The sequence below is a fragment of the Clinocottus analis genome, unplaced genomic scaffold, assembly GCF_023055335.1.
Source record: "Clinocottus analis isolate CAN_PGR_092001 unplaced genomic scaffold, fCliAna1.0.p SCAF_8, whole genome shotgun sequence".
Classification (NCBI taxonomy): Eukaryota; Metazoa; Chordata; class Actinopteri; order Perciformes; family Cottidae; genus Clinocottus; species Clinocottus analis.
Window position 1 is genome coordinate 10,431,633 of NW_027176240.1, and position 23,752 is coordinate 10,455,384.

General features: G+C 39.3%; 2 protein-coding genes across 8 annotated transcripts; both read right to left on the bottom strand.

Annotated features, from left to right (window-relative positions):
• Positions 1–104: 104 nt before the first annotated feature.
• Positions 105–11,628, bottom strand: washc2c (WASH complex subunit 2C). 4 transcript variants are annotated; one of them, XM_068567987.1, is made up of 31 exons: positions 11,490–11,628; positions 10,078–10,221; positions 9,746–9,910; positions 9,520–9,588; positions 9,171–9,344; positions 8,960–9,053; positions 8,820–8,881; positions 8,659–8,715; positions 8,448–8,564; positions 8,211–8,295; positions 7,978–8,037; positions 7,728–7,849; positions 7,539–7,629; positions 7,378–7,431; positions 7,097–7,294; positions 6,840–6,991; positions 6,592–6,702; positions 6,082–6,174; positions 5,891–5,992; positions 5,682–5,789; positions 5,423–5,595; positions 5,145–5,268; positions 3,780–4,199; positions 3,540–3,668; positions 3,265–3,366; positions 3,034–3,108; positions 2,736–2,795; positions 2,119–2,280; positions 1,321–2,010; positions 1,054–1,225; positions 105–954 (listed from the first exon to the last, which is right to left on the bottom strand). In XM_068567987.1, exons 2-31 carry the CDS (start codon positions 10,219–10,221, stop codon positions 809–811), a joined length of 4,311 nt encoding a protein of 1,436 aa, XP_068424088.1. In that variant the 5' UTR covers positions 11,490–11,628; the 3' UTR covers positions 105–808. The 4 variants fall into 4 exon arrangements, with proteins under 4 accessions (XP_068424088.1, XP_068424087.1, XP_068424091.1 ...); XM_068567986.1 differs by having other exon boundaries at positions 7,728–7,852; XM_068567990.1 differs by lacking the exon at positions 7,978–8,037 and having other exon boundaries at positions 7,728–7,852.
• Positions 11,629–12,117: 489 nt separating this feature from the next.
• slf2 (SMC5-SMC6 complex localization factor 2) lies at positions 12,118–23,064 on the bottom strand. Of its 4 annotated transcripts, XM_068568407.1 has the most exons (21): positions 22,915–23,064; positions 20,734–21,299; positions 20,361–20,609; positions 19,876–19,921; positions 19,210–19,617; positions 18,182–19,137; positions 17,991–18,067; positions 17,792–17,905; positions 17,530–17,697; positions 17,024–17,129; positions 16,841–16,928; positions 16,609–16,750; positions 16,430–16,517; positions 16,127–16,303; positions 15,399–15,493; positions 15,122–15,209; positions 14,893–15,015; positions 14,637–14,714; positions 14,402–14,488; positions 13,500–13,568; positions 12,118–13,409 (listed from the first exon to the last, which is right to left on the bottom strand). In XM_068568407.1, the coding sequence occupies exons 2-21, from the start codon at positions 21,232–21,234 to the stop codon at positions 13,038–13,040; spliced, it is 4,032 nt and encodes a 1,343-aa protein (XP_068424508.1). In that variant the 5' UTR covers positions 21,235–21,299; positions 22,915–23,064; the 3' UTR covers positions 12,118–13,037. The 4 variants fall into 4 exon arrangements, with proteins under 4 accessions (XP_068424508.1, XP_068424507.1, XP_068424505.1 ...); XM_068568406.1 differs by having other exon boundaries at positions 18,182–19,614; XM_068568404.1 differs by having other exon boundaries at positions 18,182–19,617.
• Positions 23,065–23,752: the final 688 nt, after the last annotated feature.

Genomic DNA, 23,752 nt, shown 5'->3' on the forward strand with positions numbered 1-23,752 from the left:
TTATGAAACTTCCTATTGAGGTTATATAACTTCTAGGGGGATTTCTCTTTAAATATTAGTGAACTTAAATTCTTTCTTTTTTTATTTTATTATTCACGACCTAGGCAAAGTAACAAAACCTCAATCATCCAAAAACTAAACAAAAATAGTGTAATCACGGCAGATCTAATGTTCTTCTGAATGGGCTCTAAGTCTAAAAGACATGATGCACATGAGTAAAAGTGACATGGAAAAAAATCACACTAATTTCAGATAGCATAAAATATGTTTCTTTTTAGTTATTAAAAATGAATTTCTGTTTTCATCACAGCCAAAGTTAAGAAATTGGCAAATTTCTTATTAATAAAAACATTGTCAAAATGCCTAAGACAGTAAGTAAACACATTGATTTCTCATCACCATGATATGGCACAAATTCAAGGACATGGAATCTCAACATGGAAAAGCAAAAGGATAGACATCTTCCAAACAAACAAAACAAGTTACTGTTAATTTCTGCAGGCTTTGAGGCTAAGCATATGGTATGCTTATAAAGTGCTAATATGTATAATAAAGATTAACAGTACGTAATAACTGTTACATAGTATGATCTGATACTGAGATGATTTTGGAAGTGCTGTCAGAAGATGCTTGGAATAACTTTCATTTGAAAATCTGTATCTGGCAAAAAATAAGCTGCAGGATTTATAAGATTTCAAATGAATAAATACTCTATCAACAGTGTATCCGATCTCCAATCTTTCAGCGATCTAAATGCCAAAAAAAATGAACCACAATTGTACAAATCTTGCTACTCAAAAACAACAGTTCAGTTCCCACCAAGAGCATTTAGTGGGTCATCAAATATGTTGCTTGAATCCGCCTCTGTACTGGTCTCCTGAGAGGGTGGTGTTTTCTTTGATTTTTGGGGAGCCTTCGTGACTGGTTTAACTGTGCTTGGTGAAAAGATATCATCTTTAAAAAACAAAGAGATGGACAAGGTATTTGGTTAAATATGCAGATTTAAAAAAAAAAGATTTTAGAAGAGAGTTTAAAAAATGCCTGCATGCTTACCCATGTCATCATTGAATATTGACTTGGTCTCTCCCTTTGTCTTGGACTTCTGTTTTGGTTTTAAAGTGTCCGACAGGTCTGCAAAAATGTCTAGGTTGTCATCGAACAAGCTAGCATCAAAGGTCTTCTCTTTGTGCTTCTTGTGAGCTTTAGGCACGGTGGAAACTTCATCCTGGGAATTCAACAGATAAGGAAAGACATGAAACATATTCTTATGGTGGCACAGAAAACCCTGACAGTATTACCATGAATGTAAAATAAAGATACCTGGAAGATGTCCTGTTTTGAAAAACTACTGCTGTTCTTGATATCTTTACTACTTGTGGAGGCCTGAGATGAGCTGTTGTTCGATCCAAAGATGTCCTCATCATCATCATCATCATCCTCCAAAAAGGGTGCAGCTTTCTTTGTTGTTGACCGTGGCTTGACCTTTTGGAAGAGGTCACCTGTATTAGCATCAAAAATGGATGGGAGAGTGCTTTCGTCTTTGTCCTTCTTCAATCCCGCCCCACTACTGGCCTGAGGTTGTGTAGTCTTGGTAGTTTGTCTGGTGGAGGGTGTGTTCGTGACTGAGGTGGCCCCAAACAGACCGTCAGAGCCAAAAAGGTCATCCTCATCATCAGAAGACGGCAGCATCTTGCTACTGCTGCCGTCTTTACTTGCGTCTTTCTTTCCAGTGTTCAGTACAGGCGGTCTAGAGGAGGTTTCAGAGAAAGATGATTGAGATGGTGAGGAGGCGGGCAGGGCATCTGGTGCAGCCAAGTTAGCTAATATTGGACTGGCATGCGTCTGGCTGGACTTTTCTGGTGGAGGTAAGGCTAAACCAGACAGACTCGGAGTGGGCCCAAGAACTTTTCCACCATCAGCCTCTTCTTCATCCTTTAAAGATCTGTGGGCTGCTTGCTGCCTAGCTGCTCTGGACTGGGGTCTCCTTTGTCCAGAACCTTTGGCACGATTCTGCATGACAGAAGATTTGAGCTCACAATATAAAAATCTGAGCGACCGAAAAGCAAGTAAAAAGACTGTTAAATAACAGATGTATTTCTCCAGGGACCAAAAACCCACCTTGTGCACACTCTCCAGTGTTGTAACCTGAATTGGGTTGTCGAAGTCCACGCCTCCCTTCTGGGCTCCTATAGGAGTTGTGGCAGGGCTGGAGCTGGACAACCCTCGCATACTGGGGATAGCACCAGGGAGCAACGCAGCGGGATCTATCATCAGATTGGCCTGAATATGACAAGACACAACCAATACAATAATTTGTCAAGGAGAAAAATACACAATGGACCCGTAACAGTGACCAAAGACTATTTAAACAGACGTTCCACCTAAGTATACATTAACAACTGCTCTCTTTTTATTAAGTTTATCAGATTAGCTCCAAGCAGAAGAACATTTGAAGGAAAATGAAAAAGACAGGACTGTGGATGGAAATGAGGCAAGTGCAAGATGCAATCACATCTTGTGAAACTGAAAAGAAATTCTTCCAGCTAATCAAAGCAGATAATTATCTTCATGTTGGTAGTCATGCAGCTTTATCATAACCATGAAAAAGAACAAACAGAAGACACCTTGGAAGAGAAATTGTGAAAGAGAAAATAGAAAAGAGACTTTTTTTTCATGAGGGATCAAGCGTGAAATGTCAGGAATGGAAACAAATTTAATAAAAACAAAATTATTACTTGAAGTTTCCCAATCCTCGATGAAGAATCTTTAGGTTTTACAGGACTTGGTTCGGGCTTCTGTGTGGTCACATTATAGCAGGTTCATAATATAATCCAATGAAAGCATTTCTTGTTTTTTATATGAAAACAACACTGTGTCACAACATATACACAATAAAATTGTAAGAAAAACAGATAATATTGGCAAAAATCAATCCTATATCAAAACCGCATAGGCACACAGGTTTGAGTGTTTATGGCTCAAAGAAAAAACAGTCCATCATATTGTTAAAGTAGACACTGACAGTAGCCTCACCTGAATCTCTGATACAGATTCTGGACTTGCTAGTGGTGCCTTGTCAAAAGCTTTACTTGGCTTCTCTGCTACCTTCTGAGAACAAAAAGGAAAGAGAGAGATGAAAGTTCTCTTGTTATACATTTTGTGGTTCAGTCCAATGTCTATTTTATAAAGCTAGTGTAATATGCAATGTTAGGGCAGCATGAATCCAGCATGATTATAATCACTACAAAATAATCAAATTACTACCGGAGGAGGCGCTATTGACTTGATGGAGCTGAAGAGGTCATCCTCATCATCCTCTGCAAACAGACTTTGTGATGCTGGCTTTGCTTCGCTGAGCTTGGAGCTCTGAAAAGCAAACAGTAAAACTGTAAAAGATGTCTGCATCTGGTCTTTGTGCATAAGAGTATAATAAAATTATAAAGCTACTGCAATGTAAATATCTAATTAACTAAACAGTTCGACACAGTACGTAGTTGAGTTAAACCTTTCAAACAGATGAAACTATCTAATATACTGACCGCAGCTTTGCCTGAAGTGGCAAACAGATCAACATCTGGATCATTGTCCTTCTGCTGCGTCTGACTGAACAGCAGCTCCTCATCCTGGAACACACCTGTGCTTGTTGCTTGTGGTCGCTCCTCAGTAGGCTGAAAACAAAGACACACATTTAATACTTTGACTGAATGAGAAAGAGCACAGCAAAGCACCAAAAACATTTGTTCACACTATTATGAGGTTTACTGAATAATCATACAAACCGTTAGAGTGTTGCTCGCTGCGGGTTTACTGGGTTTGAATATCGGCTCATTCCAATCCGATTCCTCTTCCTCTTCGTCATCAAACAGACTAACAGCATTCGTTTTGACTTTCTCTTCCTTCTTGACATTGGGTGGTGGGCTGTCCTTAGAGAGGAAGCTGTCGTCATTGTCAACTTCATCTAACAGGCTCTTTGTCTGCTTGTTGGCAAGAACGTCGATGCCTCCAAAAAGACTGACTGCACCAGCAGGCTTTTTTTTACTTTCTCTGATCTCTGACGAGGTCGCTGATGGGAGCTGCTCAGGGGTCTCCGCTGCAGGCTTCTCCTGCTTTGAAGGCTTGTCCTGTGCTGCTGTCCCAGAAACTATAACCTCCTCTGATTCCTCCAACAGGGAGGACGACTGAGAGGCCACAGCCAGTGTCTGAAAAAAACAGGTATTGTATTTTAATTTAACCTCAGTGTGGGGCATAATGCAAATGACATGGTGTGAAAAAAGTATTATAGCAAGATTTAAATATCCCTTTTGTTGGGAAAATCATCGAGCCAACTTTTCGAATTCGGTGTTTTATGCTTGAGCTGAAGGATCTAAATCATAGGTGTTAAACTCAAGGTCCGCGGGCCGAATCCGGCTAGCCACATAATTTTATGAGGCCCACGACAGCTTGAAAGGCATATGATCGTCTTAAAATTAAAGTATATGCTGCTTTACACTATACAATGACCATAGACTACATCTCCCACAATGCATATTGATTTTGTGACCCGCTCATGAACGGCATCCAAGCACGAGAAAGCAGTGTTTCCATATCAGCGTTTAACTAAAGACAAGTGATTAACTTGAAAATGATTGACAGATAATACCAAAATGTCCAAGAAGGGAAGGCCATTTAAAAAAGGTGGGAAAGCAAATACGTTTGTTCTTCAAGGAGACAAACTGGTAAGTCTTCTGTGTTTAGAGGCAGTGTCATGATGAAGGAATACAATGTGAGCAGGTGTGCCCCAGACCACAAACAGGTATGTGAGCAGGTGTGTAACATAATGGTTTCTTAACCCTAAATGAAATGGATTTCTGTTGTAATAACAGAAAAATTTGCTTAATTACATGTACAATATTTTTACACTTGAATAAACAATAATTAAATGCAAATATGTTATAGAGTAGTTTATACAGTGTTACAGTTAATTGGCCCTTTGAGGGCAACCAAAATGTTGATGTGGCCCAGGGTGAAAAAGAGTTTGACACCCCTGATCTAAGGGAATGAGGCAATTATTTCACCCCTTAAACCTGTTAAATCTTTTTAAAGCCCACTGGAGGAAAGCTACACAACAAGATTCATTTTCATTACAAGTAAGTTAGTGCACTCACTTTAGCAGATGCGGCTGCAGTGTTTGTGTTGACAGCAGGTTTGATGCCAGAGACGGATCCTTTATCTTCATCAACATCAAACTCATCTTCAAACAAGAGAGCGGCTCTCTGAGATTTCTTTTGACTATGTGAAGAGCGAAAGAACAAGAGGATAGGTAAAAATTCAGATTCTGAGCAATACAATTTATTTTAAAACTCTATAGTTAAAGTCAGTTAATATACAATTGTAAAAGAGAGCAGGTATGCTATGCACTGTTTAGCCTTACAAGTGTGCATACCTTGACTCTGTCGTTGGAGCAAACAGGTCATCTTCATCATCATTATCAAAGAGGCTGCTTTTGTGAGACATTTTGGCACTGGTGAGACCGGAGGGGGCACTGGCACTCGGCTTCATCCCGCCTGTCTTTACCTCTGTCTTCCCCGCACCACTTATAGAGCTCACCCACTGGTCCTGTCATTCAAATGTTAAGGAAATAATTGTAAGCCCCCTTCAACATTGGTAAGTAGCAGTATTATGACTTTTTTTTATTCTCATACCTCATCATCACTGAAGAGGGAGCTGGACACAGCTGTGCCGAGTTGTGGTGTGGAGGCTTTAGCTGGATGAGGTTTTGCTTTAGACTTAGCTGCAGATGCAAACAGATCCTGCAAGGTGAAGAAGCACATTATTGTAATGTACGTACAGCAAAAGCACAAGCCGATTCAGTTTTGTCCAAGTGTGTGAAATATTAGTTTATTATTCTCACCTCTTCTTCCTCATCATCAAATAATGACAATGGGGCCTTGCTGGTTTTGCTCTGGCTTCTAAACTCAGGCTTAGACTGGCTCTTGGGGATAGTTGGATATTCCTATAGAAGGCAAATAAACATACAGTATAATTAAAAAGGTGTTATTACTGTTATCACTTTTTTTTTAAATTGTAATTTGAGAGCTGTACCTGTGCGTCTTCATCATCAGAGAAGAGGCCTCTCGTCTTGGGTTTCTGAGTCTGCTTGACAGCAGCCTTAGCAGCATCAGGAGCTGGCCCATTCTGAAATGCATAACATAAAGATTAAAGTTTTATATTAATTGTTTTCTATAACATTGCTTCCTTTTTAGAAATATGAGATTTAGTCTTGAGGGAAAATACTTGTTCAGAGCAAAGACAACTGAACTTTATCAACATAAGTCAAGGCCAGCAGTGCACTCTAAAAATATATTTTCTCAGACTGCACTTGATGGCACTTAGAGCAAACATCAATATACTGACTGCAACTAGGTAGGTCTGTTCATTTAATGGCATCCATTACTGATAAATTAGTCAATAGACAGAAGACAGGATCTCAAAACAAAATGTGAACATATCATACCACTGAAACTGCTATAACTTTGTAGATCTGGCATTTTGCTTGTGCAAACACAGAACATTAGATTGGGTCCAGAGTGTATTGTGAGACAGCATTCAGACCTTCACAGATTTCTCAGACTCTTCGCTTGTAGACGCTGAACGTTTCTTCAGGCCTTCATTGAGCAAGCTTTGAGTCCCGGGTCCAAACATAGAGATGGCCCCTGCTGGCATCTAAACATACCAATGAATCATCAACATAAGAACTCTTCTACATGCCACAACACATAATTTAGTTCCAACAAACACAATATGTATTTAAGTATAATGTCATGTTCAACCGTATTGGGACACTTGAAATCAATCTTTACCTTTTTCTCAGGTTGTTTAACCTGCTCTTCCGCTACCTCCTTCTTGCTCTGTGCTGGAATTGGAGCACTGTACTTTTCACTGAATATGTCACCATCGTCATCATCTTCTTCATCGAAAAGGTCGATAGCTTTCGTGGGCTTCTTGAGTCCGGCTAGAAAATGAGGAAAACACAACCAACACACGGGAGTTTGAGAGTGAGGAATCCCACTTAAACCTAGACTGGAGCACTGAAGTGCTCCTTCACTTACACACTTACCAGAGTCAGACTTGATCAGGCTTGTACCACTAAAGAAGTCATCGTCCTCTTCATCCTCATCAAACAGTCCACCTCCTTCACCAAAAGTAGCTCCCGAAGGAACCTGTTTGGAGGCAGCACTGGTCTTAGGAACTGGAGTCCCATTCTCTTTGCTCTCGACTGATTCAGATTGAATCCCTGAACTGAACAGGCTGTTATCTGTGGAAAGAAAGTCGTTTGGTTAAGGACGATGAAGCAGACAAGAACTTGATATTGGCTGATATACACGTTAATGCTTCTACCTGGGAATACTGAAATGGCACCAGCTGGAATCTTTTTTCCAGATTTGTCAGATTCTTGAATGGAAAAGCAAAGGTATGTGTTAATCTGAAAGTCCAATTTTCTTTCTATACGTTTGTACAGATCTTATGTATAAGTCTTTGTCTTAAAAATATAGTCTCACCTGCAGTTTGAGATGTGCGTTTCATGCTTTCATTTAGCACCTTTTTTTCCTCAGACATAGGAGGTTTTGGAGCATCAGAGAAAAGATCACCCTAGATGACATAACGCAATACAGCAGAGGTCAAAATCTGATACGGAGTTTAAGCGGCTGAAGAAGAGGGAGCTCTGGAAATCATTTAGTTTCATATACCTCCTCATCATCATCAAACAGGCCTCTCCCTCCACTGAAGAGGCCACTTTTCCCTCCAAATGGGGAGAAGTCGTCATCATCCATCTTCGGTGGCTTAAACATGTCCTCACTGTCCTCTTCAGCTGCTGTTACAATATACACAAACATTATTAAGGAGCAGACAGAGAACTCCGGGCCTGCTTTGTAAAAAAAGGTGATGCAAAATTATACAAAAAGTTTAAATCGTTCTGATGATGAATGAAAGTCCTACCCTGTGGCTTTGCAGGCTTTGGTTCTTTCCTGCTTTTACTTTTCTTCTTAGATGACAATGCTTCAAAGACATGGCATGGTAGATACACAAAACCATAAGCATGCACATGCAAAAATGTCATTACTTAAATCTTAAATATAAACTTTGGTGCTGTGTTAAATTAAATGTGAAAAGTGGGAGTAACAAAAAGGAGATGATATATCGCCGTTTGGTTGACAATGACTGTGACTTACATGCGCGCTCTCCTTCTGGTTTCTTAACTGGTTCCCCTTTGATTCGGGCTGCCAGCTCATCAGCAAAAGACGATGGGCCAGTGTTCTGAATATGCCATAAGGAAATAAAAAAACTTCAACGATATCCCTGAATATATAACAATTAACTTGTTTATATATATATATATATATATATATATATATATATATATATATATATATATATATATATATACACACAAGTTCAAAGAGGCATACCTTTGTGCTGTCGTCGTCATCATCATCATCGTCGTCATCCCTGTCTGAGTCTCCAAATATGTCAGAATCCTCATCCTCCTCCTCTTCTTCATCCTCATAACTCAATATGGATGACTTCTAAGTGAGTGTTGGAAGAGAATCCACAATGACTGACTTGTTCAGCTTGAATGTAAACTTTGATGTGTTTTAGCCGGCAGGCAGCCAAGCTTACCTTCCTAATATTATTGGGAACGTCATCCTCCTCCTGATTAAAGTCATCGTCTGAATGCTGTTGAATGAATAAATGCATACATTGAAATTTCATTTGCCTGTTGAATATTTAAAAATGTGTAACCTTGAAAATTATTGTGAAAGAAAAGGAAAAAGTCTTACAACTGCTTCTTTGCCATCTTCACTCTCAATTACACTGTCTCTGTCACTGTCCACTGACATTTCTGAAAAGAGAATCATACAAATACATGAGGGAAAATAAACAGTAGGAGCACCTGAAGAAGCTGCCATGAGAATATTACCATCACTGGAGAGGTCACCAAGTCCAACATCTTCTTGTTCCATGAAGGCCTGGGAACCAATCAGATATGGAAGTGGTCTATCCACATAAAGGTCCTAAAAGACAAGGACAAAAAAAAAGACACCCAGGATAAATAACATTTATGTAAAGATGCATTATCACATACATTATTGCAGTAATCATAAATTACTGTTTCAAGAATAAGAACACACCTTGGGCTCCAGGATGGCCTCCACTCTGCCTGTGACCTCCTCATCCTCTGAATCAGAGTTTCCCGCTTTGATGTCCAGATGCTCAAAAGCTGACTCCAGCACTCTCAGACCATGGTTTACTGCTTCCTGCATTTTAGGGATCAACGCTGCCTCTTTCTGCTCTCGAGTCTTCTCCTTTAGGGGAAAAAAGGACTTTCACAGGGCGATACAAGACTTGTGGATAACATACTGTGGCCATATTGTGCCTGAATAATAATACTGAAAAGCACCATTCAGTATTATACTGGTTGGTCAGTGTTGTGTTCCATGCCATCAAATGTTAAGATCAGGAAGGAGGAATTATGTATACCTGCTCAGACTGCTTCTCCAAAGCATCAGCCTTGGGAATATTCTCTTCTACCTCTTCATCATACACTCTCTGTAAGAGGACGCAAAGTAAACAGATGTTTTATATCACCAGATAGAGTTTCATTTTTATTCCAAAAATACACAAACAAGTATAGTGAATTATCAGTGATAGAATAACATGCAAAACTGAAGTAGAACTTTAAAAAAGTTTAAATGATATACATTACATTTTCGATAAACTGTGTATTAGAAAGCATGAGAAAGTCGTTAAAGACAGAGTGCAAGCAGCTATCTGTGTTCTTGGTGTCTCGGATCAGACTGTCCAACTGCTTTTCAATATCATGGGTTTTTGACAGCATTCTCTGGGAGAAGTCTTGGAGAAACAGGAAGAGCTGTGAAGGAAACAACAACTGTTATGAAGACAGTTGTTCCTTTCATTACACCAAAGCATAACAAAAAATGTAAAAAACCCTTCACTCTCCTCAGATTTCTGCAGGATTTTGATCATAATGATGATGATGAATTACTTGGCCTATTTCAAGCAAAGTTTCTGACTTACTCCTGAGTCAGCTGCCAGGGACCAGTTGGCACTGTTCTGCCGCATCTCTTCAAGAGTCCAGGGTCTCTCCCAAATCTGAGGCTCTTTCCTGAGGTGTTCACTCCTACTTGGGCCATTTGCTACTCCCTCTGGCAACCCACTCATCTGCAATCAGATCACTCAATTAAATATTCAGAAAGGGTTTTAAATACCAGTCATTAACAAATTATTACAAGAAACCACCACTTAAAAGAAAATGCTTCTTCTTCTTGCGCAACAACATGGCTCAGATATCTGTTTTATTTGAATTTGTACATACAAGTTTGAACATACAAGTTTGTTGGAGGAAATAGCATTGATATCATGATATGATGACAACAGCAAGCGGTCTGCATATTTGAAACAATATTGCTCAAACCTGAACCATAAAATGTAGTGATGCTATCATGTAGAAATAAGTAATGGAGCTGCTCTATAGTCAATAAAGATTGTAACAACTCTGTTATGTCGTTGAAGTACAGATAGTGATGTCACTGGGGCATAGGAACAATTTGGATGCCTTTCATTAAGTTCCTTCAAAAACTTAAAAGAAAATCTATGCAAACAAAATACTGTATCAGTGAAAGAGAAACCTACATTAAAAGGATTCCAAAACCTGTTTTCTTACATATTACTGACAACCTGTATTTAGATCTAACATAACAAGAACAAAAGCTAACAAGAAATAAGGTCTGTGGCATTCCTCCAAAGAGGCCAAATAAATCACAAATCATGCCTTCAAACAACTAAACAACCAATTTGAAGGGCTTTACTCTGGTCAAAGGTTTAAACCTCCACTCTGTAAAATATACGAGGCACACACATAATTCATCCCAATGTTTTGTGTGTGTGTGATGTGTATATGACAGAACATATTAGAATGAAGATTCCACGTAGTCCCGAGTCCAATTCAATGTCAATAGAACAAGTCCAAAACTGATGACACATTACATTCACAGTGTTGCTGCCTGCATTTCCTGCTCTTTGGAGGTCTGTGTTTGCATGTCCAGGTATCGACTTTGGTTTAAGAGTTACTAAAATACCACACAAGAAGTTACACATTTGCTAACTCGTAACGTGATCTTTCCTTTAACTAATGTAGTTGTACAGCCACACTACCGATACAACAACTTAGCTTTTAGCGAAGGCGAATACAATAAGGTGACACAATTACGGATACAACAATAACAAGTTGCATCCATGAAGAAATGTCCTAAGGTTATTTCCTCCTGCAAGCTTTCACATTCAAGTAGACTTGAGGAAGAGAAAGCGGGGGTTGTTTGGTTAGCAGCTAGTCAAACTTAGCTAGCTAACAGCATCGTTAGCTTGAGCAGCGGCTCCAGGCGACAGACACAGTCGTAGGTCTTCCCAAATGTGAGCGCTTCTGTGCTTACCTTGAACAACTCTGGTCAACTGCTGATCACGACGGTCAACTGTGGTCAAATACGACGTAAAAAAACAAGATCGATTATGCAAAATTTGGCCTTTCCCTCATTGGTCTTCTGACAGGTCAGCCATGTTCTGTCTGCAGACAGTCACCTGACCGCCGTCGCCTAGCAACCCATTCAAAGTGGGGCGGAGTCAAACATCAAACGTACTTTTGACTGTCAGGCTTGTCCCAACACAGAGCCGCTTTCAATCAATACTTCACCATGGACTTCTCCGTGTGTCTCCAGCTGAGTGTGAGAGTGTGTGTGTGGTAAATACTGCGTCATCCAAAATTATCTGTTTTAATCACTAAGTCGTTCACTCATTCAGCACCAAGATCTGCGTTCAGCTCGCGGGAGCGCGCACAGCGGGAACTACCACACGTTGTAAATCTGCAAAATACAGTTCAACAAAGAAGAGAAACAATATTCTCTTCTTTTTGGGGTTCATCAATGGTGATAAATTGTGAAAATAAACTTAAACAAACCATAAATAAGTTTTGTATATATATGACTCCCACGAATACATTGATATTTATAACACTGGAGGGAGTGGGTCTTCCATCAAAGGCAACAAATAATTGTGAACAAAATAAACGTTTGTTATGTAAACAGTGTATTTTCTTTATTTGGCAACATCTATAAAAAAAAAAAAGTATTGAATCATTAAAAAAATATTTTCCAAAAAGGAGTCTTTAACAAAGTGCACACATCCAACAAAACAGCAAAATTATTACAATTGATCAAAACAGATTGTGTACCTACCTTGCATCACATATTTTTCGACAGTTAAATTAAGAAGTTGTTTTGTCACAGTAAGAAATGCACAGGTGGAAATATTAAAATTAATTATGGCAGAAATTCTATGAGGTCTTTCAGTTTCAGTCACACCGTCTCTATGTACTGGGACGTTTGAAAAAAAACAGAGCTTGGTTATTGGAAATGCCTGTGGCTTTCCCACCATGGCCAAAGCTTACTGGATTTATCACTGTAGGTAACTAAACAATAACATTTGACAAACCTCAAATCTGGTTTCTAAACTGATAACTTACAATTAACATGTTGCATAGTCCAGTATTTTTAACATTGGGTCACATTGTTCCACTTAAAACTGTTTTGCAGCAGAAGTTGTTCATATGGTACATGAGCTATTCAGTTTACAGAGTTACACAGCGAGAAATTACTTAAATTCAACAAATGAGCATAGCTAAATGACAAGGATGTAAAAAACAAACAAACAAAAAAACAGATTACTCAACAGCAGTAATATAGATACATAACACAAGTAAAGGAGTCAAAACAGAGGCGCAGCGAAAAGTAATTTACATACAATTTTAAGTAATTATTTTAAAAAGACATATAAATATATATATTTGTTGTGCAACACGAACCAAAAACTAACTGCTCTTTTAAATTGGTTTTATTTATAAATATACAATTGAGGGTTAGGGATAGAGGGGGTGAGCAAATAGTGCAAATTTAGCTTAAGGCACGAGCAGATGATAAATAAAATCTCTATGAACCTAAATCAGATGCTGCAACCTGGTTGTGGTGAGAGGTTTCTCTTGTCTCAAACAGATATTCAGTCTCCACCTCAGTATAATCGTTTCCAGGCTCCATTTGCTCATGTACTTTAGGATCCATCTCTTGGTTCAACTCCATTTCTTCTGGCTTCAAGTCTTCCCCCGTCTCATTTGTGTCATCCATTGTATCGTCTCCCTGGTCCTTCTCCTCGTCAATCATTAAAAGCTCTTCACTTTCGTTGATTTCCTCTTCTTCATCCTCCACCACAGATCCCTCTCCATCACTGTTGTCCATCTCCTGCTCTTTTGGGCTGCTTGTCAATGTATCAACAGGTAAAGGCTGCCAGTAATCATACAACTTGCCCTACAGGAGGAAAATATACATTTGTAAATCAGAGTGATACAAATCTTTTGACTGTATTAGAGAACATTTTAAAATAAAAGAGTACTGTACATGGAGAGGCCTGGTCCTCTGAAGGAGCATCTGCCACTTGGTGTAGATCCTGGCCACCAGGTCCTTGACCTGGAAGGAGAGGAGGGAGTAAGACGTCAAGCACACAGCTTCTAGAGAACATCCTAATTCGGACTGTTTGACAAACAATAGCAGTTTTAGTGATGAACACAGATTGAATGCATAACTTTTTCAGGGATACTGCAGTCACTGTAGTGTTAAAAAGATTAACATAACTGACTTCAGAATAGTCTGTCATTAAAAACTTTGAAAAAAAAAGATTAAACAAGAGATACTGAGTCAGGTGGAATGTCAGGTAGGTTGACTCAATCTAGGTAGAGGTGTTGAGGATGCCACATTTAACTTGTGTTTTGCATTTCAGCATTTGGACACCCTCAAACAGCAACACTATGCTCATATTTATTGACTTTTCCTCAGCATTCAGCACAATCCAGCCACTCATTTTCTAATTGCAATATAATTGTAAATTGTACTGCCTGAATGATGTAAGAGTCAATAGTTTCCCTCCAAAGGCTCACCTCTAGGTTGTTCTTTGTGGTCCTATGTGATTATCCACAATAAGCCACAATACCTAGACTCCCTCTCATCTATTTAGTCATTGTAAAGCAGGCACAATCTGGTACAAAAAAATAGACTCATATTTTCCTTCCCAAGAAGTACTTTAGTTGCCTCAATAATCCAGGATGGAAGCAATCTATCGTAAATTTAATCTGTTCCTGTTTAATTAATGCATTTATTTTATGTGTGTTTAATGGCTGACTGCAAACCAAACTTCCTTTGAGATAATACATCAATCGAATTTGAAAGCATTCAGAAAGTGCAGAAAAAACATTTAAATGGGGTAGAAAATGTAGAAAAATCTCCATTTTTGAAATCCAACTTACCTTGCTCCGGTAAAGACATTTCTCACTCTCTCTGATGTCACACTTAACGTGTGTTTCCAGCTCAGAGCACAGAGATAGCAGCTGTTTCTGAGAGTCAGATGAAAAAGGCAACACACATTAACACACTTCTCGCAGATAGATGGATATCACCACCTTGAGAAATTGATAAATCAACGGATTAATAACTAGTGGCAAAAGACTTGAGACCAGAAAAGGGATGTCATTAAAGTCTTACCTTTTGATGAGCTGGGAAGAACTGATAATTGGAAGCTTCATTTGCCAAAGTCAGAAGGCTATAGCAGAGGTAGTAGGACTGAGACACAAAATAAAAAATAAAAATGTCAATGCATGTTTTTTAATGCATTCATACTATCAGTCAGATTATATTGTGTGCTTAAATTACAAATAATGAAAGAAACTAGACATGCAAAACAGGACAAGGAAACTATAAAATTAATTTCTGTTAGGAACAGTTTGAGGCGTATGTTCACCTGTTGGTCTAGGGTGGCCTTGTCCTCTTCTTTATCTTTCTGACTCCTGCTGGAGGAGCTCAGCATGCCTCGGAGAAGCGTTGAGGGTTGCATACGGGGCAGGTAGGGCCTCAGTTCAGAGAGCTAAGCATGGCAGCGTAAGAGAAAGTCATTTAGATGAATATACATATTTCAACTGCTGAGGTCTAAAATAAGCTCGAGGTTTATGTTACACACTTAAAGAAATTACCTGAAACTCCTTTTCTGTAGGTCTGTAAGTACAATTTCCATCTAGCAGCTTAGAAATCATGGACAGGCTCAGATGTCGACGCAGTTGCCTATATAAACAAAAGTGAATACTTAATAATTAATACTACTACAACGAAAAAAACATTTCCTTGGGGATTAATAAAGTACTTTTCATTCATTCGTTTTATTAATGTGCAATACAATAACATTTTAAAAAGACTGATTGTGGGGGGAAAATGAAGACAAGCACACCAGAGAAAAACAAGTAAAAGACTTACTTTCCATGTGTGTTGTCAGGCAGCTGTTGAACTAGCCGGCACATGTTGTGGTGGTCATCTGTCAGATCCGTAAGGGCCATGCAGATTCTTGGAAGCTGAGAACATTTTAGAGAAATAATAAAGAACTAATTAAATCAAAAAATTATCAATGATATTATAAACCAAGGTGAACATAGGCCATGCACATTTTAAAGGATGTTTACATGTGTTTAAAATAATTTCCATGACCAAACATTCTGCAATTTCTGTTAATGCATGAAAATATATATTAACCATGCAATATATTAACCACTTATTTACAGTCGGAATTGGCGAAATTTTAATATTATCTTGTGAAAGTGTATTGTGATATTATGATTATATCACATTACACTAAGGCAATGCACACAGGTGGACAGTCGCGTCGGAAGCAGGGGGCCGCATCCAGAGAAGTCACAGCAAGTACATAATACACAGCCCTGGAAAACGCCGAGGTCTGAACACGACCCTACGGAGCCCAGCCGGAGTCTCCCTGGCAAATTATTTTTTATGAAATGGTTATCACTTTGTGATTCGGTTTAGGCCTTCAGAGAAGGCTGATAAGGCCCTGATGGACCCGCCACTGAAGGATACATATTCAGATAGTGGAAAATATTCTTATCAATTTCTTGTTTTTCCTAAACTTTTCCAAGCCCGAAAAAATGCAAATTTTGCGATTTTCAAGAAATTCAAGTTGTGCATGAACTGACCATGGTCTTCCAGTCCCTCAGGTTGTTGATAATTTTGTACTGTAGAGGGTACAGCTCTACACCAGACTGGAGGAGGAGCCGTGTGTCTAGGCCCACCTTTCCCACCACAGTAAGCAGCAACAGCAGCTCATCGTCGCTGTACACTCGTGGACATAGGCCCATACAGAAAGACAAGTACTGCAGATAAGAACACAGGAAAAACAGTCGAGAAGTGAATGAGGTGCGAAGTTGTGCTTTCTCTGCCAAACTCTCTCCCTTGCAGACATGACAGACAACTGCTCCTCTTTCGCTTTTGCGTCTCACCTTCAATATGTTGTTGCAATTGTGTTCAGGGAAATTGTTCTGTTCCTTCTTACTGGAGGGACTCACACTTTTGATGTAAATGTCCTCCCTACACAAGCACACAGAAACAACTTACCTAAGCTTTTACATAGGAAACAATGAAATTAATGAATAATTGTATCAACAGGAAAGCAACTTACAGCAAATCGCCCTCTGTGAATGGAGGCTGCAGATTCTCATAAGGGAAGAGTGTAACAAACGCAACTCCCATATTCATCAGAACCAGGGCCACGTCGGCCAAACTGGGCACCCACACTTTAAACTGCTGGGTTTTATTTTTCACTGAGGAAGAATACAGACAGAAAAAAACATGTTAACATGCCTTAACAATAGTGAGGAAACACTAATTATAAGAAATTCCAAAAAGCTGACCTATCTGATCAGCAGCAGTGCAGGCGATGTCACAGAGAGTCTGTAGTATCTTTTCAGATAACAGCCTCTCACTGTGGACTGACATCATCTGACAGGATCAACAAAGAATTAACACCAAAGTTCTAAAATTTGGACAACTATTTATCACACGTCACATAATTACATGTTTGTGAGAGGGCCTACCTTGAATAGGAAACGGGTAACCTGAGTTGGACAGGGTGAGTGACAGTCGTAAGCTTCCTGGAACAATCCAATATTTATATGCAATCTCAGTTGAGCAGGGCTCGACCTGGAGTGAAAGATCAGAGGAAATAAATGGATAAAAATGCTGTTGAACAGGTCCTAAGAAGCCATACAAGAGGCCTGAAGGAGCAGAGCAACAGATGAAGGCTCAGCTGTGCCAAAATAAGCTAATATGCAAAAATAATTATAATACATAGTGTATTCGTGAAAAACAATTACATTATGAAATAGTTATAACTTTTAATTTTAAAAAAAATAATTTAAAAAACATTTAAATGATAAAATAGATATAACTTTATGATTATGTATGTATGTATGTATGTATGAATGAATGAATGAATGAATGAATGGCCCTGGGGACAATGACTACCAATATCAGACTTCGTGGCAATCTAATGTTGAGCTGCTGCTCTAAACCTTCATGTGTATATCCAAACACAACTCACCAAAGAAGCGTTTTCTGTGCCGTCCCTTGTGGATTGAGCATACATTGCCTGAGCTCCAGCGTATCTTGGTCGAAGATCCGCCCAAATTTCTCCAGGTTGAACACTGCTTCTCCTGGAGGCACCTCTCTGATTGCATTGGACATCAACGAATAGCGTTGCAGGAATTCCCTAGAAAATGAAATATAAAAATAATGTAATACTGCAGATTAGTAAACTCCAATGTGCCTGGTATAATGCATCTGTGTGCTTCTGCATGCTTTACTGTTGTTCAGTGGAGACACCCTCCTCCCGGTTCTCCTCAGCCTCTTCATATTCAGCTATTCTCAGGAGGTCCTCTTTACATGCAGTGAGAAGTTGTGTCTCAATCTCTTTAGCTCTGATGGATGAAAACAATGTGGAGAACGTTAACCTACTGTAGCTCAAATTAAGGTAATTAGAATGACATTGTCTGCATAATTGACCTTTTATTGTTGTTTATTTCCTTTAGCATCTGGTCGAGATTGTTTTTATAGATGCCTGACTTTGTGGCTGGCAATGGCTGCGGTGGGAAATACAACAGACAACAATGAATGATTTTAGTGGTCGCTCTGCAAGTTGATGATTACACATTTATAACTGTATGTTCAATAATGACAAGCCATTTTAAGCTTACAGTGTTTGATGGGCAGTTGTGATATCGAGGTTTACTGGGCTCGGAGAAGGCTCCCTTCTCTGGTGTAGCTGGGGGCTTGGCAACACGCTCCATCATCTCCTGCAAGGAAAGAAGCTGCTCCTCCTCACTGCTTTGGGAGCTCTGGGTTAAATCCAAATCTAAGGCAAAGCTCAGGCCTAGGTCCAGTTCCACATCTATAGGATCCTCTTCAATCGATGGCTTTACACGCTCTTTACTTGCCCGCCTCTCCAGCAGCGTAGAAGGAGAACAATGAGATGTAGAAGTTGTAGGGTCAGTCTCTAAAGCTCTCACATTGTTGGGTAGGAGAGATTTGAATTTGTCATCAGATGTAAAACTCTCATCACTGAGCAGTCTATCTGGAGATTTGATGGGGCTGTTTTTTGAGTCTTTTAAACAAGAGGATTTAAGGTTTTCAAGTTTTATCCGCTCTAAAGCTACAAATGGTACGGTGACTTTTGAGTGATGTACTGATGCCAAGGAAGAGACTTTGGTGTCGACTGCATGATCACTAGTTTTCTGACAAGAGGATTCATTAACTGGAGTACTGAAGCTGGTCACTGAGCTGGATGAACAGCTGTTCTCTGAGGTGGGAGATTTTATCCCAACCGTCTTGGTCTTTACAATTTTATGGCCAGAGCTGAATACATAGGTCATGGGATCAGGGGTGAAAAGCTCATCTAAATCATCCGGGATTGCAACAGGTCTTCGTGGACGGGCACTTTTATTCCGTTCTACCGTGCGACAACTCACAGACGCAGTATTTGTTTTTGAGGATGGTTTGGGAGTGCTAATGTGCAGTTTTCTGCTCTCCTCCATGTGATCACTTCTGCTCAAGGTTTTGACTGGTAAGCCTGAGGTACGGCGGTGAATATGAACAGAGTGGTGGGATCCAGACTGAACATGAGGTGAGCCACCCGTGTCCTTCTGGGGAACCTCTGGGAATAACAAAGAGGTTAATTTGTCTCTTTCATCATTTACTTTGCTTTTTTTCTTCAAACTTTCTTCACCTGGGTTTTTGGAAGGTGACATTAACTTCAAAATGTGATCCTGGGAAGAATTGATATAGGCCTGCTTTGCTCCCATTGATGGTCGTCTCTTCAAACAAGGTTTGAGTGATGGTGATGCACAGGACGACTGGGCAGGCTTAAATGTTGATGACATTTCAGCGCATGTTGATTGGCCGCATGCTGGTTCTGTGCTCAGATGACTATTTGTGTTTTTGGTTGACAGTTCCAAGACTGAAAGATACCTTGCTGATGGCTGAGATTGCAGTGAAGTACTGAGAGAGTTGCCAACAGTGGGTTTTGGTGTCTGGGCTTTGCCAAAGTTCATACCCGAAAGACAGAGTTTTTTGGGACTGTCGCGGGCCTCAAACTCTCTGTGCCTCTTCTGAGATGTGCCATTCAAATCAACTACTGGAGAAAAAAAAAAAAACGTCAAAAATATACATTTTACTGTTGTAAAACAACAAGTAAAAATGTCCCTGTTGCTGCACAGGATCATTATAATCTGCTACTAAGAATGCCAATCACATTTTTATATGGTCCATGACGTTTACAAACTCAACATCTGATGCTTGTTGTCACTGCAGTGCCTATAAGATAGCATGCCAACAAGACAAAAGATTACAGCTTTAGGAGTAAAAAGGGGAATAATTGAAAATTGTCAATTACCTGGAATTAAGTTTTCACTTGAAGGTGTTCGTTTATGTTGTTGGTCCTAAAAAAAGAACAAAAGTGACTTTTTAAGCAGCTGGTCTCTTAGTTAAAAAAAACAACAACAACAACAACAACAACAGTGTCATTATGCATCCACCAATATAGAAAAAAACAAGCAACACCTGGGTCAGGTTTTAAATAACAATTTTCACACTGGCAATTCACATGAGACGATCAGTTCAATAAATATCAGTGAACTACCTTCCTAAAATTCTGTCAAATGGTCTATAACTTATTGAAAGATACATCACCAACATCTTTGTTTTAAAAATTATATTATAAAGATTATGAAAAAAACAAACACACCATACTCTCCCCAAGTGAACATACATTTTGCCTCACCCCACAGCCCTGGCTTGAGAGTGAGCTTTTTGAGGAATATACAGCTCAAAATCTATTATCAAAACCCTAAACTAGAAAAAACAAATGACAAATTTCACCTGGCAAGGGGCTACAGGGTTGTGCATGATGGGTAAACTGAAACCACTACTCCTGTCAGAAGACTGGGCACTGGGAGAAGGCTGGTAGCCCCATGAGGACCACTGGCTGTTCTCAGGGCTCCAATGCTCGGAGTCTGAGCGGGGCAGTGGGTAACCTTCTTGAACACCTCTGGTGTATAATGATGGAGTCATAGGGGGCCTGTGGAGCTGGATAGTTTGTATGGTACTGCTCACATCACTAGATTGATCCTAACAAAGGAAATGGTAATAGACAGAACAATTCAGAATCACTTTATGGCTATAAAGCAGTACAGTTCATAAACAAGATACTATTTGAACAAATATTGTTTTCACCAATAGCATGAAAAAATACCTTGCTTGACGCTTGTCTTTGTGGCATTACATGTTTACTTCCCAAGTAAGACAAAGTGCCCTTGGATTCAATCACTTGATCTCTCCTGATGTGGGAAGACGGGGAGTGGTTACTTAAATCCTTCATAAATTGAGGATATGCAGCGGGTGAGATACTGGGAGGTGAGGGCTGTGGCCTACTAGCTGTAGTACCACTGTTAGTTGGGCATACTGGAGCAGACCGTGAAAAGCAGAGAGATCCTGGAGGTTGATAGTGTTGGTATGGTAGAGGACACAGTCTGCCCCCTGGCAGGGGATAGGACCTATTCCCTGAGTAAGATGGGCTGCTTTGAACAAACCCTGGAGAATGAATTGGTCCGGTTGGATGAAGAAGGTGCTGTGGTGGAAGAGGGTTTCGTGGTGGACCTAGTCTGTCGCTGTGGCACAGCTCAGGGCTATGAAGTGGCCACATTCTCCTGGGAGGTGGGTGAGAAAGCCGGTTAGGAAGCTGAAAGGGTTTCATTGGAGTCTCTTGGAGAAACAATGTGGAATGGGGCCGGAAGCGCTGATGGAATACGAGGTCCTTCACTAAAACACAAGAGAAACATTTGTGCATTATGGTCATATGTCTTCTAAAATATGTGGTGGCTTGAAATGCTCAACTATGAACAGGTAGACATATGACGCTGTAGCTTTGGCTCCTCAATCAATTGTATAACATTTTTCTTTGTCATGCTGACAGACACAGAGAGTTTCTTCTCATATTATTTTAGCAGAAACAGATCCATCATTTCTTTCCATGTACGCTGTCACTATAAATACATGCTCAGCCATAATTCAATAAGTTTTGAATCTGCTTCAAAGGGAAGACAATGTACAAATAACCTGTAAATCATAGAGCTGCATGTTGTTGCCTTCACTGTCTAAAGTTTCCACATACAAAGATTTGTCTACAATTAAATGTTTTTTATTTTAAAACTCAAAGAAGTATTCGACTGATTAAATTGTTGTTCATTGTCACAAAAGTAAGTTGCTGCTTTTAATTGTTTTACTTTGGGGAGAAAAGGGCCTGAAGATCCATATTAGTTATTACTTATTAAGTTGAAATAAGTTTAACTTCTCCACCATCAAAAATATATTGGAGTCTACAGATGAGCAGACAATTATTAACAAAGTCTGAGGGACTTGTAGCAGCTTGTTTTTATAAGGCCAGGCAGGCAACAGTGCAATTTACGAAAGAAGAACAATTAACGTTAACAATACATAATTAGAACAATGAACGTTAACGATACATGATTAGAACAATCCACGTTAGCGTGAAGACATAGTTATATCACATCACACATCATGTTAAAACAGCAGTAATACAAAAACAACTATGTTGGTAAAGTAAAGTTAGAGTGCAACTTAAAAACCCACCAATTGCGTCAGACAAGCATCAATGTAAACGTTCCCACACACACACTGCTATTTTACGAGACAGCAACACATGACGGTGCTGCAGGGGACACTTTGTCACTCCTTTACTCCTTGGGAGAAAAGCATTCCGAAAGTGTGATGCATGAAAGACATAGACAGGTAACCGATCATGTTTACCTACGTTAGCTAATGAAAGTGAGTCTGGTCACCGAGGCGACAACAACGCCGCTTAGCCGGGCAGTTATTAAATAGGATGTCGAAGTTTTGCATAAAGGACACACCCAGCACGGCACCTCGCACTTTCCACAGCCAACACAAGGACGACACCTGCTAGTCAGTTTCTGCCAATCACGTGCAGCTACGTTAGTGACAACAGGGGGTCCGCTTTAACCATAAATGTGTGATCAACAGTAACGTTACCAGTTGAATATCTTAAACATAAACACAAAGTAACACAGGACCAACGGTTAGTACGGCCGAGCTGCTCGCAACTAGAAACAATACGTTGCCTGACGCTAGCAAGGTAACCGACTTGAAGAGCGTGTTTACATTGTGTGAGCTAACAATGCGCCAGCTACCGATAAGTATTTAAGTATTGCTTGGCTCGCTGTCGAAGGGAAACATTTACAGACATTTATGCGTACAGTAGCTAACATACATACATCTTACTCACAGTGACCGGCTCACAGACAACATTGAATGTTAGCTCGTCGTTGTTTCAGGAAGTGCTCTGTTTAGCTAGCGTTAGCTGAGAAGTGCAAACAAAGTCTGGAGGTTTTCTTACCGGGTGTTTCTTGGACTTGCTGTGACTCTTCTCATTATGAGGCTTAGTCCGACTTGTCTATAACTACAGACAGCGACAATAACAAACTCGGAGCTGCAATGTTAGAATTATGTCAGTAACACGAACGTCTCCCGCCTGCAGCCGAATCGGGCAACGTTACGCGAACTGCATTATGGGACTTGGTGTCCTGCCGTAAAGAGATAGTCTGAAGTTTAACTTCCCAACAAAGCAGTTTTTATTTTTACGTTTGAAAATAATGTTGTATTTTGGTATATTGCTATATGTATGTCATATACATACATATAAGCACTAACTGTTTCTAATTTGTTGGAGCAAGACAGGTGGTTTGCATAAAATATTATTTATATTACGAGAATTATACATTTGATATAAAGCTAAGTGAGATTGGCTACCAATACAACTACAATGGACTGATCAGCTTGAAAAAAACTGCTGAAACGTGGTCAGTAAGTAAATATGAGTCCTGGCAAGTTAATAGTTTGACCACAAGTAAGACTTTATTTGAGCATGCAACTAAAATCGCTGTGGAAATTATATATATATATATATATATATATATATATATATATATATATATATATATATATATATATATATATATATATATATATATATATATATATATATATATATATTATAGTCTGCAAGACAAGAAGACATATCAGCATTTGGTTTGTAAATGTATTAACATCAGAGATTCAGGATACATAAAACCAAAACAGAGGGATGTGTGTATATATATATATATATATATATATATATATATATATATATGTATGTATATATGTATGTATGTATGTATATATATATATATATA